Raw genomic sequence first — 14349 nt, forward strand, 5'->3', positions numbered from 1 at the left:
ATCACAATATATAACTTTAAATTATTTGATAGGCAACTTTAACCTTTGGTTGTAGTTGTGGAAAATATGAGATTTTGGCTGTTTACCTACATAACATTACACTTACAATACTGCGTTGCATTTCCATCATTTCTTTTCTCATTTTTTCCATCATTGAGCTGAAAGGATCTGCTGAGCTACTTGCCTAAGTAAACACAAAAATGGTTATAAAAAATCTAAGGAATGTAACCAGCAAATTATGAGTAGCATTCAGTAAATTAAATTTTACACTTCACATATTAATGAATGGCAACATAGCAGGATGAGGTAAGATTATGTTTTATTCACTGGTTGGATTTTACCATCAGTTGCTAAAGAATGGAATGTGCCATTCTTGCACACATTAGATCAGGAATAAAAAAAGGTGAATTTTTAATTAACACATACAAATGTTGGATGAACTCAAGAGGTCAGGCAACATCTATGGAAATGAGTAATAGTCCACCTTTCAGGCTGAGATCCTTCTTCAGGACTGAGGAGGAAGGGGGAAGATGCCAGAATAAAAGGTAATGTGAGGGGAAGGGTGCTAGCTGGAAGGTGATAGGCGAAGTCAGATGGATGGGAAAGGTCAAAGGCTGGAAAAAAAGGAATCTGACAGGAATGTAGAGTGGACCATAGGAGAAAGGAAAGTAGGAGGGGTCCCGGGGGAATTAATAGGTAGGTGAGAAGAGGTAAAAGTTCAGAGTGGGGAGAAAAGAAAGGTGGGGGGGGGGAATTGGTTTACCAGAAAGAAAAATCAATATTCGTGTCATCAGGTTGGAGGCTACACAGGTTGATTTTTTAATTAAAACATTAGACATTAGAACAAGAGCAGTACTCTTGCAAATCACCATCTGTGAAAGAGAGTGCCACACTTTCCATGCAGGACACTGTGAGAACATTCTTCTCCCAATGTTTTGCTTATATATTTCCAATTTTCATTGAAAAGTGGACAATGCACTTTTTGCCTGGATTAAATAGTAATTCTCACCTTGCAGCTTCATATTTAGAGTGTTCATTTTGTCATACAGATCAGCTAGATATGCCACATCTCCACGTGGAAGTTCAATCCTGCTTCCCAAGCTCTTGTTGACTTTGAGCAAAAATTCAACCACAGTGTCAGAAAAGATTAAAAAAAAACATTTTTAGCAGCAGCCTTTTGACAGCCAACATAGTTCAGTGGAAAGAAGCAAGTGTTCAAACTTTTCATCGTTATCTTGGCATAACTGGTGAAATATTCTGCTATTTTAATGGATGAGCTTTTATTTTGTTGATAGCAGATATTACAAGAGTCATGGTTGAAAAAAGTTGCTGGCTGAGGTTTTTGGCTGCAAGATATTGATGATGAATTACACAAAGAATTGCAAATAGACTTGGAATTTCTTTCTTCATAAACGTCAATACACCAGCATGGCAATCTGTCAATATGGTGCTCCATCTGCTCCACAAGAAACAATGTTCCTAAGTGGAATACTTTTATTCTCAGTACACATTTTGAACTTGTCATAGATAGATTCAAAACATTTTTTACATATGCCTCAGACTTCTGCAGAGTACTGTGTGTGTGTATATGATACTATAATGGAAAATAGTTATATTTACATACTCATCACCCATTTGAGAAATTTCATTTCCCGTATTACAAGCGCTAGAATTTCAACTGGAATACATAATCATTATCATACCACTACTGAATGCTTGTTCCTGTCTGTCAAGCTCTGTTGCCTTGGGCATGTCTGAGGAGGAACTCTGTCATCTGGGAAATTCACCAAGAAATCTTGATCCAGTTGAATTGGAAAACTGGACATCAACTGACGGAGGTTTTCCTGATGTGAACGAAAAGGGTCCCTAAAATTGGAGAGAAAATTATTTTTTAAAAATGTAATAAATTTATGACACTCATTAAAAACCTCCTAACTCATGTTTTAAAAGTTACATTTTGTGAAAAATGTGACTGACATTCTTTCATTCATCAATTTAAATAAAAGATCTTGAATGTAATTAGGTTGTTGTAACTGAATTGAAAAAAACTTTACCCAGTTGATATAACAACACATGCAAAGTACTGGAGGAACTAAGCAGGTCAGGCAGCATCTATGGAGGTGAATGAACAGTCGACGTTTTAGACTGAGACACTTCATCAGGCCTGGAAAGGAGGGAGAAGAAGCCAGAATGGGGGAAGGGGGGGAGGGGAGAGACAGCGGAGGTCATAGGCAGAACACGGTAAGGGGAAAGTGGGTGAGTGGGAGAGCGAGAATGAAGCAAGAAGCTGGTAGGTGATAGGTGCCGAGCTGAAGAAGGAGGAATCTGACAGGACAGGACAGGACAGTGGATTATGGAACCTTGTGCACATAGTTAATTTTGTTCTTTTAAGACATGCATTCACAAATTGGACTTCATAGGTCTTACAATAGGAACACCAAACTGTAAGGAGAACACAATGCAATATGGGTCCTCGTGCAAAATAGCAGGTATAAGAGTATAGATGATGTAGATGTCAAAATCAGCAGCTTTGCAAAAGTTAGCATGGTTGAAGACAATTTCCAAAGCTCTGTTGATTTCTCCAGTTTAAACTTTTTAACGATGTCAGGATCCGGTCCGAGGGCTCCGGACTCCGGGTCCTGCAGTTGTCCCTCCCATCACCCGTGATCTAGTTAGGACCCTTCTGGCTCAAGGAAGCACACCTGTAACTCATTGAGCTGCAGGTGCTTATAAGGGGCCTTGGGACTGGGAGCAGACGGGTGGTCGTTTTGTTCTGTTTCCCCGCCGGCTTTGAACTCTTCTCTGCATTCTGTTATCCTGTCCGGGCTCAGATCTACTCTTCATCATGCTTCTCTGTCCTGTACCAGTACTGCCAGGTTGGTCCGCTCCCCCACCTTTCTTCCCATGCGCTGGTCCCGCTTCTCTGCTCGTTTGTTTTGTTCGCACGGTCGCGCTGTCTGCCGGCCGTTCCTGATTTTCCAGTTATCATGACTGTTTTGTTGGTCACCCTGGACCTATGCCCGTTCCTACCCCTTGCCTCTGTTGGGCAGGTCCGGCCGACCTGCCGCTGCCCGGCGGGGGTTCTGCCCGTTCCTATCCCTTGCCTCTGTCAGGCAGGCCCAGCCGGTCTGCCGCTGCACAGGGAAGGCTCTCTTCTGCCCCGTCCTCCTCTTCTTCCTGAACTCTGGGATTGTGCCCTGCACCCGCCTAGGGGTTTGCGTTGTGCCTAGGCCTCTGGTGTTTCCGCCTGGGAGGTGGCCCTTCCTGGGATATATGTGGCCCGCCCAGGGAGGGCTCTCCACCAGCCTATCTAGCCACCTAGACCTCCCTGCCTGAACCCCGGGGACCTGTCTACCTGAACTCGAACTCCGGGAGCCTGTCTACCTGAACTTGAACTCCGGGAGCCCGCTCCACTCTGCCTGCCTGACACTCTATCTACCTGAACCCCAGCTCTACCCTTAAGTGCCATGGCATCCCCATCCTGTCCTCCCCCTGGTACGTCAGTGTCTGCGTCCTGCGTTTGGGTCCATCCGGCCCCTCCTGACAAACAACCCTATCCCCACAACCCCTCCCAAACTGGAGTGATCTTCCAAGTCAAAATTCGACCCTAGATCAAAAATATGCATGTTTTCAAGCTAATTAACAGTCAATATCAAGCAAATTTGTTTATTCCTTGAGTATTGATGCGACTGTTTAAAACACTTAATAAGCTAAAAGTTTACATTTGGCTTGAGAAATGATATAACAAAGGAGCCACCTTATCGAAAAATTAAGTAATTGCAAGGCTGCAGTTTCAGAAGTAATTAGGAAATATAACGCTAGGAATTAGGAAACATTGCCACCTTCTACAACTGGCTTCTGAACTTATTGACTGGCAGATCTCAGCCTCAAATTGGTTATAATATTTCATCCACCATGACCCAGTTTCTCAGGCTGCACGCTCATCTACTTTCTGCATGCTCATGTCTGTGTGACCGGATACAATACTAACTCAAACTTGCTAGTGATATCACTCTTGTAGACCTGTTCGACAACAATGAAAGAGATCGCAAATGCTGTATCATTGGATAAGGGCAACAATCTAGCCTTGCAGGGCAAAAGAAACCTGGCAGATTATCAGAGGGAGTGGGGGAGTGAACACAATCACGTCCACATCAAAGAAGCAGTTGTTGAGATGGTTGACAGCTTCAAGTTTCTTGGCATCCACATCACCAGCAAACTTATCTAGTCCCTCCACACTGATGCTGTAATCTAGAAAACAAATCACTGTGTTTACTTTCTAAGACATTTGAGAAGATTAGTCTCGTCTGCGAGGATTCCATCAAAATTCTACAGATGCACCACATAAAATTCCTTAAATATAAGAGTTCTACAGATGCTGGAAATCTTGAGCAACATGCATGAAATGCTGGAGGAACTCAACAGGCCAGGCAGTGTCCGTGGGAAAGAGTAAACAGTCAATGAATTGGCCTGTGACCCTTCATCAGGACTGGAAAAGAAGATGAGAAGTCAGAGCAAAAAGGTTGGGGAGGGGAGTAAGAAGTACAAGGTGGTAGGTGATAGGTGAAACCGGGAGAGGGAATGGTGAAGTAAAGAGCAGGGAAGTCGAGTAATGAAGCAACTGAAGCCATGCTCAGGTTGGAGGAGAAACACCTTATATTCTGTCTGGGTAGCCCCCAACCTGATGGCATGAACATCAATTTCTCAATCTTTCAGTATAGCCCCCCCACCTCACCATTTCCCTATTTGCATTTTTCTCTCTCTCTCTCTCTCTCCTTTTCTCCTTACCTGCCCATCACCTCCCTGGTGCTCCTTCCCTTTCTTCCATGGTCTTCTACCCTTTCCTATCAGATTCCTCCTACTCTCTCTTTATCTACTTCACCAATGAACTTGTCAGCTCTTTACTTCAGTCTTCCCCTACTCCCAGTTTTACCTATCACCTACCACCTTCTGCTTCTTCCTCCCCTCAACCCCCCTTTTGCTCTAACTTCTCATCTTTTTTTCCCTGTCCTGATGAAGGGCCTTGACCCAAAACATCATCTGTTTCCTCTTTTGCATAAATGTTGCCAGGCCTGTTGATTTCCTTCAGCATTTTGTGTGAGGTGATAGGTGAAGCCAGGTAGGGACTAAAGGGGGGTGGGGATGGGGTTGATATGTGGAAGGGCTGAAGAAGGAATCTGATCAGAGCGAACAGTGGGCCATGGAAGAAGGAAAAAGAGGAGGGAATCAGAGGGAGGTGAAATTACAAGAATTTGGAGAAATTAAATGTTCATGCCATCAGGTCAGAGGCTACCAAGACAGAATATGAGGTGTTGCTCCTCCAATCTGAGTCTTCTTCATGGTAGTAGAAGAGGCCATAGACAACCATATTAGAATGGAAATGAGAAGTCACATTGAAATAGGTAGCCACTGGAAAATTTTGCCTTTTGCAACAGACAGAGTGAAGGTGCTCAACAAGGCCGTTCGCCAGTCTAGGTCAGGAATCACCAATGTAGAGGAGGCTGCACTGGGAGCACCGTATAGATGACTGCTACAGACCAGCAGGTGAACTGTTGCCTCACCTGGCTGGACGCATAGTTAAAGTGTCACCTATCTCTCACCTGGTCTTACCTATCATCTGCCAGTTTGTACTCCTTCCACCACCACCACCTCATCTTCTGCCCCCTTTGCCTTCCTGTCCTGATGAAGGGTCTCAGCCCCAAGCATTGACCATTTATGGAATTTCCCTCCACAGATGTTGTCTGACTTGCTGAGTTTCTCCAGAATTAAGAGTGTATGGAAAATTTCCGGTTAGATTATATCTCAGCCTGATGTAACAAGTGTACTGTTCTGGACCAAGGGAATCTGTAGAAGGTGGTAGGCACCATCTAGTTCATCACAGGCCTATCAATTCCCATTCAGTCCAGTTTCATGGTTTACTGCTTTAGGAAGACAAAGATTATCTTCAAGGATGCCTACCACCCTAGCCATTCCTATTCTCTCTCCTACTTTCTAGGATTAGCTACCAGGAGTTTGAAAGCCTGGATGACCAGACTTAAGAACACCTTCCTCCCCACTGTTATCAGACTTCTGAAACAATCATCTCTTTCACATTCCCTTCCTGGTGGAGATGCTGTATTTCCCAATCTTTAGTTCTACAGATGCATTATTTAAAATTCTCTAAATACAGGAGATTCTGTAGATGTTAGAAATCTTGAGCAACACACAAATGGCGGAGGAACTCAGCAGATCAGGCACCATCTGTGAAGGAAAATGAGCAGTTGATGTTTAGGGCAAGATGTTTCATCAGGACTGGAAAGCAAGAGGGCAGAAGCCAGAATAAGGTGATGAGGGGAGGGAAAGGAGTACAGGTTGGCAGATGATAGGTGAAACCAGCTGAGGGTGAAGGTGGGTGGATGGGGGAAAAGGAGGATGGAGTTAGAAGTTGGGAGCTAATAGGTGGATGAGCTAAGCTAAAGAGCTGAACAAATAGGAATCTGAGCAATGGACCATGGAAGAAAGGAAAAGAGGAGGGTATCAGAGGTGAAGGACAGGTGAGAAGAGAGGGGTGAGAAGGTAGCCAGAATGGTTAATTCTTCTCCATTGATAATTTCATTATTGTCACTTCAGCATTCTTCTTACACTACTTCAGATTACATAATCTTTGCAGCGTTTTGTTGTTTTGTGCACTTCACTGTATACAGTATTTATTATCAATCCATAGTGTTTATACTGAGCTTTACACAAGGAATTTCATTTACACCCTAATGTATATAGTATGACAATAAACTAATATTCTTACTTGTAACATACATAAATTACCACCCAGGTTCTTATCCAAGTTATCGTGTATATTACAAAAGATTGTTGGAGCTTCACTTATCCACTTGTGTGGATAGTATGCCATTAAAATCATTTCTTGTCCCATTACTTACAGCTATGCGAGGCATTCTTTTAATCCTTTTGTAACCAAGCTCTCAACTGATTCATTTCTTTTTTCTCTTAAATATGTTCTACTTTAAGTATACAGCAACAGCATCAGCAAGTTTGCTTCCATCCACCCCATCACCCCACATCCGTCCCTGTCCTTATCCTCATTGATTCCAAATGTTCGAAATTATTCAGAAGTTGTGTACAGAAACCACGGCCTCATCCCAACGTGTGTCTACATTATAAATCAAGTGTGTTTCTATTGAAAAGTGCATCCCCTCATTTGAGACTTAATGTTTAGCACTTTTGAGCACTCTGTACAATAGGCATCCATCTAATATTCTATCCTTTTATGTCTGAGCTTATATGTTCTTGTTGATTTTATTGTGTTTTGAAAATTTTGAAAATAAAGCATTTAAAAAAAAGTGCATCCCCATTCAAGTATTTTCCAAGTGAGAGAAGTAAATGAGCAGATTGGCAAACAGCAAGCACTTTGGATAACAAAGTCATTACAATTAGTTGAGGAATCTATACTGCAAACACCTAGCTGAAGGGAGTCAAGTGCAAAGTTTACTGCTGTCCCTGGTGAACTGATTTGATCCTGGCTTATCCGTGCAAGTAAAACCATGTGCTACCCCCATTCCATGAACACAATTCAGGGCTCAAATAGTCCTTCCAAGTGAGGCAATGCTTCACCTGCTGGTCTGTAGCAGTTATCTGTTTTGTCTTTGCTGCTCCCACTGCAGCCTCCCTCGTCTGCATTGGTAATACCTGGGCTAGAGAAGGGAATTACTCTGTTGAGTACCTTCACTCTGTCCACCACAAAAGGCAACATTTCCCAGTGGTTACCCATTTCAATTCGACCTTCCGTTCCCATTCTCATTTGACTGGCCATGGCCTCCTCTATTGCCACCAGAGCCAAAGCAACATCACATTTTCTATCTTGGTAGCCTCCAACCTGATGGCATGAACACCATTTTTGTTGATTTCTGCCCCATTCCTCTTTTTCTATTCCCCATTCTGATGACCTTTTTGCCTGTTCTCACCTGCCAATCACCTCCCCCTGTTTCCTCTCTTCCTTCTATGATCCACTACCCTCTCATTCCTTCTTCAGCCTTTTATCTTTTCGGCTGAACCTCTCCTGGCTTCCCATTTCATCATCTTTCCCTTGTTTGGTCTTACCTGTCACTTGCCAACTTGCTTTCCTTCCCTTGCCCCCCACCCACCTTCTTATTCTGCTTTCTGCCCCCTTTACTTGCAATCCTGACGGCTATTGGCCAGGTCTTGGTATTGCCTTCCACAAATGCTGCCTGACTTGCTAAGTTCCTCTTGCATTTTCGCGTTGCTCAGATTTCCAACATCTGCAAAACATCCTGTGCGTTTGATTTCATCCCCGTCCTTGGTCAGGTGGATTTGGACACGATATGTCACTTTAACATTGTAACTCAAGGACTGGCAGCTTACGAGAAGAAGGGGTCTTCTTCCATTTCACGGAACATGGCGGGTCGTTGATGGTGCTTAGCTCGGGAAGGACTTTGTCCGCTCTTGGGACTCCTCAGGCTCCGACCACCGCCAGTTTGGATGTTATCACCCTCACTTCTAGCCCTCCGAGCTCCCTTCCCCTGCCGAGTGGCTCCCGCTGCCGGGGAAATCTCCGCGCACAGCGCAGCTTTTGTTTTGATTCAGGAACGGGGGTCGTTATGACGACGCGAAACACACAAGTTGCTCTGACAACGCAGCCGGGCAGATGAAGGCAATCTGCGCTGTGATTGGCGGATACGAACACTTCGCCGCCCGATCTGGTTCAGTGAGTCCTCCCGTCATCATAATCGTGAGTGACGTCAGCCCAAGGACTGCCATGACGCAATGATGAGACCCACGGTGCCGGGAGGAAAGCCAGCATCCGTTTACTGCAAATTGCTGCAATGTCGATAAATGAATTATAATCAGCAACAGCAAAATAGCGAAAGTTAGCGGGCTTAAAATTTCTAAATGTGCACTAATAGGCACTGAATCGGTATTTTAAAATTCGAATGGGCAAAACATAAACCAATATTCATATGCATTGTAACGGTCGCTGCATCTTTTTGACGCTTTGCATTAACCATGAATATTTTACATGATAATGCTAACTTTGATAATGTAATATACCGCAAGATTAAAGTTAGTACATAGATATCAGAAATGTAATTTTATATCCTCAGTAAACCGAACGATTTGGTTTAAAAATATTAATAGGTTATAAAGAATAATTTGTCATTCATTGATTTTCTAAGTTACAAGTGAACAAGTATTCGCAATTGATATGGGCATCAATGCTAATTTTTTACATATGTTTAATAAAGTGCCTAAAATATTAAAACTGGCAGGATATTTGCATTAAAGATTGAACTATAAATTATTTAATTTATGACGAATAACCCATTTATATACATAATCAATGAATACATTAAAGTTTGATGAACAATACCACTATGCAAATAATCAATATAATTAAACAAAAAGCTCTTTGGTTCAAGCCCAAAGATTCATTCGTAATTGCACAAAGTCGAGTGGTGTTTTGAATGATGAATCCAGTTTCCTGTAAGGTGATCTCCAACACAATGAATGATCTAGTGAATCCAAACATAGAACATAGAGAAGTACCACTCAGAAACAGGCCATTTGGCCCACAATGTTTTGCCAAATTCATTGAGAGGAGCATTGTTGAGAGCATCCTGACAAGTTGCATTTCCATCTGGTAAGGGTGCAGCTGTGCATTGGACCAGATGTTCCTACAAAGGACAGTGATTATGCTGAAGGGTCTCTCCACCATCCATCAGGGACATTTATCAGGGGCACTGCATATGCAGGGCCCTTAGTATTACTAAGAATCCCACCCATACGTCCAACTCTGACTTTCTACCATCAGGCAGGAGACTTTGCTGCAAGAACGGTCAGGATGAGGAAGTTTCTTCTTCTCCCAGGCCATTAGGCTTCTGAACTCCCCGCCATATCATTTGAAGTGTCACTGGTTAATCTGTCTGTACTTTACAATATTTAATATTAATGTGCATTAGTTTGTTATTTATGTGAGGTTCATCCGTAGATTTTATCCTTACCTTCATAAGTTATCATGTTTAATGTGTGTTATGTATACTACTGTGCTTGAAACCATGGTTTGAAGAAACATCTTGATTCTAAATACATTATATGGTTATATATATTATATACATGTATGTAGTTAAATGACAATAAATGTGATTAGACTTGACTTGAACCAGCTAAGAAGAGTATCAAAAACACCCAAACACTAATCCCTCCTACCTACATCAGGTCCATATTCCTTACATTCATGTGCCAGTCCAAATGTCTCTTAAAAGCCTCTAATGCATTTGCATCTACCACCATACCAGGCTGCGCATTCCAAGCATCTATGACTCTGAGTAAAAAAAAAATTACCCCTCACATTCCCCTTAAACCTACCCCCTCTTGCCTTCGCTGCATGCCCTCTGGTATTAGAGAGTTCAACCCTGGGAACCAGATATTCTCTGTCCATTATCTATGCCTGTCATAATCCTTTTTTAAAACTTTCTTTATTGCGTTTTTAAGTGATTACAGAGTAAAGTATAGAAAAAAAATGTATATAACCCTTCTCCCCTCCCCCTAACTTCCCTATAGAAAGAAAAAAACAAAATACCCCCCTACTAATGTTGTGAAAGAAAAAAAACACAACATTACCCCCCTCTGTTGTACGGGTCATGGTGATCGCCATGATTACACACGTGAATCCCGTAGTAACCGATTCAAAGCTCCCCAGCCCCCCCCCGCAACATAAAGTATATATATAAGAAAAGAAAAAAAATACTATTCTCAATATTTCTAAAATTTTACGTTTCTTCCTTGTATCATCCTTAAATGTCCACCAGTTCCATTCGTTATCTCTGTCTTCGTCTTTAACCATTACCTTTAGAAGTCTCTATATTTAATTAGTGAATAGATGGAAGTTTTTGTGCGAACACCTCCGCATCTCGATAATCGGAAAAAGATCTTTTTCCCTCCTCCAAAAAAATTATCGGTGTTGCTGGGTGACGCATTATAAATTTATAACCTTTTTCCCCATAAGACATTTTTAGCTGAATTAAATTCTTTCTTTCTCTTCAAAAGGTTATAACTTATATCAGGATAAAAAAGAACTGGTTTCTCTGCTATCATCAATGGTCCATTTCTTCTTTTAGCACCTTGGACAGCCGCCCTCAGAATCTTTTCTTTATCTTGGTATCTTAAACATCTTATCAAAATTGATCGCGGATTTTGATCATCTTGAGATCTTGACCTTAAGGCTCTGTGCACCCTTTCAATCTCAATTGAGGTTTCTTCTCCCATTTCCAATTTTTCAGGGATCCATTTTTGAAAATAATTTATTGGGTCTTCTCCTTCGGTATCTTCTTTAAGTCCAGCAATTTTAATATTATTGCGTCTACTAAAATTTTCAAGCTTATCAATTTTTTCCACAAGTTGTTTTCTTTCTGATGTCCAGGCATTATTATCATCTTCCATTTTATTCATTCTTCCACCCATATCTTCCATTTTAATTTCCAAATCTGTAATTTTCTTTTCCATTTTTTCCTGTTTCTTTGTCATTTTATCAAACATAGTCTCCATATTTATCATTTTTTCTTTAATTACTTTTTGGTTACTTTTAATTACTTTTAATGCATTTAATTTTTCTAATTTATGCATTATTTGCCTCAAAGTCTTTTTTACATTTTCAGAGGAACTTTCATCTCCATCTTCGTCTGATTTTTCCAGAGAATCTGACTCTCTCTCAGATTCACTTTCACTTTCGGTTTCATTTGCAGCTGAGATTTGTAGTTCTGGTTGTTCTCGTTTGCGCATGCTTGTTCCTTTACGTTTGCACAATTCTCGTTGATCTTTTCCTTTAGAAATGGCTAATGCTGCCGCAGTTTCCTGTTCTGTTTCGCCGGTGATGTATTGTACCTGAATCCGTGGTTCTTCGGTAGAAGTAGGCCTTGATTCTGTTCCAACTTGAGCGGTCTTCGCGTTAGTAGTTTTCTTCATCCTCTGTTTATGAGGCATAGCTTAAAACAATCCGGAGTAGTTTATAAGTAACCTTAAGAAAGTATTGACTAACTTTTCTTCACTTAAACATTAATTTATTGATTTTTTTACGGGAGGACTGGGTTCCAGCGTCTCGATCCTACGTCATCACGTGACGTCCCCCCGCCTGTCATAATCTTGTAAACATTTATCAGATCTCCACTCAGCCCCCGCTGCTCCACAGAACTCAAGTTTATCCGGTCTCTCCTGATAACACATGCCCTCTGACCCAGGCAACATCCTGGTGAACCTCTTCTGCAGTCTCTCCAAAGCCTCAACATCCTTCCTGGTGGGGAGACCACAACTGTATGCAATATTCCAGAGCAACACACACAAAATGCTGGAGGAACTCAGCAGACCAGGCAGCATCTATGGAAAAAAGTACAGTGCAGATTTTCTTTTGTTTGTGCATTACTCCAGATGTGCCCGAATCAGAGTTTTATAAAGTTGCAACATAACCTCCTGACTTTTGAACCCAATGCCTTGACTAATTAAAGCAAGCATTCCATAAGCCTTTTTAACCACCTTATTGATCTGTGTAGCCACATGATGCAATTACAAAGACAGTGGCTATATTTCATTAGGAGTTTGAGGAGTCTTGCTATGTCACCAAAGACTGTTGCAAATTTCTACAGATGTATCATGGAGAGCATTTTAACTGGTATGCAGGAGTCACTGCACAGGATCAGAAAAAGTTGCAAACTCAGCAAGCACCATCACGGGCACTACCTCCCCAGCATCGAGGACGTTGTCTAAAGGCAATGCCCCAAAAAGGTGGCATCTGTCATTAAGAACCCCATCTTCCAGGACATGCCTCTCTTCTCATTGCTACCACAAAAGGGGAGGGACAAGAGCCTGAAGAGACATAGTCAGAGTTTCAGGAACAGCCTCCTGTTACATCAATGCTCATGATGTTGATATCACACGAATAAAATTAAGAATAAAATTCTGCCTCAGATGATCAAGAATTCAAGTCAACATTTCCAAAACCTTGAAAGGGACAGGAAGTATACAACAAGACTTGTTTCAATGTCATAATGTTGTATAGTAGTTATGCACACAGTAATTTTCTGAATGGTTGTATAGTAGTTATGCACGCAGTAATTTTCTGAATGGTTTTATACTATAGCAATATTATCCACTATGAATAATTGCATATTTACAATGTTTAAAGATGAAAATGTTCTGTATATACAGATTTTTTATTTAAGGAAAACATTGTTGGATGACAATACAAAACAGAAGACTTTTAAGTAGAAATCCATGGATTACTTATGCAAGGTTAATCACTTAAGCTTGTACAACAAACTTAATGGCTGCTGAGTCAATCATTTAAGAAGTAACATTAAAATGTTCACAATCCTGACACTGGGCTTCCCATCAATTTCTCCTGTCGCAGAGTGATTAATCTCTTGAACCATTTTTCTTCTGCTTCTTTCTTGTCTATGAATAACTGCAATAGTGGAATAGAACCAAAATGAAAGAATTAGTTTTAAGTATTGACATAATTTACAACTATTTTACAACCAAACTTTTCTAAATGTAATGCATCCAAGTCCAGTTCTTTTTGAAAATGTCTTTACAAGAGAATAGGAATACATTTGCATTTTCTTTCACAAGAGTCGCAGAGGGTGACAGACTGTGATACAACATCATGAACTCAGAGAAGACATACTGGCGATCTTTCTGTCGTGGAACATGAAAGTCAGTGCAGTGATATTGAAACTTGTTACTTTATTTCACACATATCATTCCTTTTCCAGCATTATGGAGGATCATTAAATACATTTTCCTGGGAACAACCACTGACATTCACTTCAGGGACAATCAGTTATCTTCAAACAGTACTGGATTGGGGCATCTGTCAGATTAGAAACCTTTCAGTTTGAAGGAAGCAGTCCCAGTTAGAGGAAAGTGTGTTAAACAAATAAGTGAAACAGGAATCAAAGGCCTCACCAGTTAAGGACAATGTTGCCCTTTTTTATTGTTTCAGTACATCTTTGTATAAACCTTTACCCTAATATCTGTTCAGATGGCGATGTGATATTTTGTTTGATAACAATTCTGTTGTGCCTTGACAGATTTTTATTCGAGAGCTTATAAAGTTAACCTTAGCTGCTCTAGGCTGGCATCTCATTTGGATGTACCAAAGAGACAACAGTTAATATAGGATAGGTATGTGGATAACTTGTGTGGTATATTGAGACTACCGTTATGCACCAAATGCTGATTTTATCTTGCTACCTCAGACCTCCTCATTTATTCCCAATTCAATAACATTATTAGATGGGAAACACTATTGAAATTTCTTAAGTGCATTTATAGTAGTATTAAATAAGT

General features: G+C 41.1%; 2 protein-coding genes across 2 annotated transcripts in view; both read right to left on the minus strand.

Moving 5' to 3' along the window:
* mlf1 (myeloid leukemia factor 1) overlaps nt 1–8598 on the minus strand; it is a 37374-nt gene extending 28776 nt beyond the window's left edge. The window contains exons 1-3 of the mRNA XM_059947449.1: nt 8374–8598; nt 1704–1866; nt 107–184 (exon numbers count right to left, since the gene is read on the minus strand). Coding sequence (XP_059803432.1) covers nt 107–184; nt 1704–1866; nt 8374–8408 — 276 coding nt within the window. The 5' untranslated portion in view covers nt 8409–8598. The remainder of the gene's footprint in view (nt 1–106; nt 185–1703; nt 1867–8373) is intronic.
* A 4578-nt stretch (nt 8599–13176) lies between these two features.
* Nucleotides 13177–14349, minus strand: part of rsrc1 (arginine/serine-rich coiled-coil 1) — a 352648-nt gene continuing 351475 nt past the window's right edge. The window contains exon 10 of the mRNA XM_059947458.1: nt 13177–13462. Within this exon, the coding sequence (XP_059803441.1) occupies nt 13364–13462 (99 nt within the window). The 3' untranslated portion in view covers nt 13177–13363. The remainder of the gene's footprint in view (nt 13463–14349) is intronic.

This window comes from Hypanus sabinus, chromosome 2, assembly GCF_030144855.1.
Source record: "Hypanus sabinus isolate sHypSab1 chromosome 2, sHypSab1.hap1, whole genome shotgun sequence".
Classification (NCBI taxonomy): domain Eukaryota; kingdom Metazoa; phylum Chordata; class Chondrichthyes; order Myliobatiformes; family Dasyatidae; genus Hypanus; species Hypanus sabinus.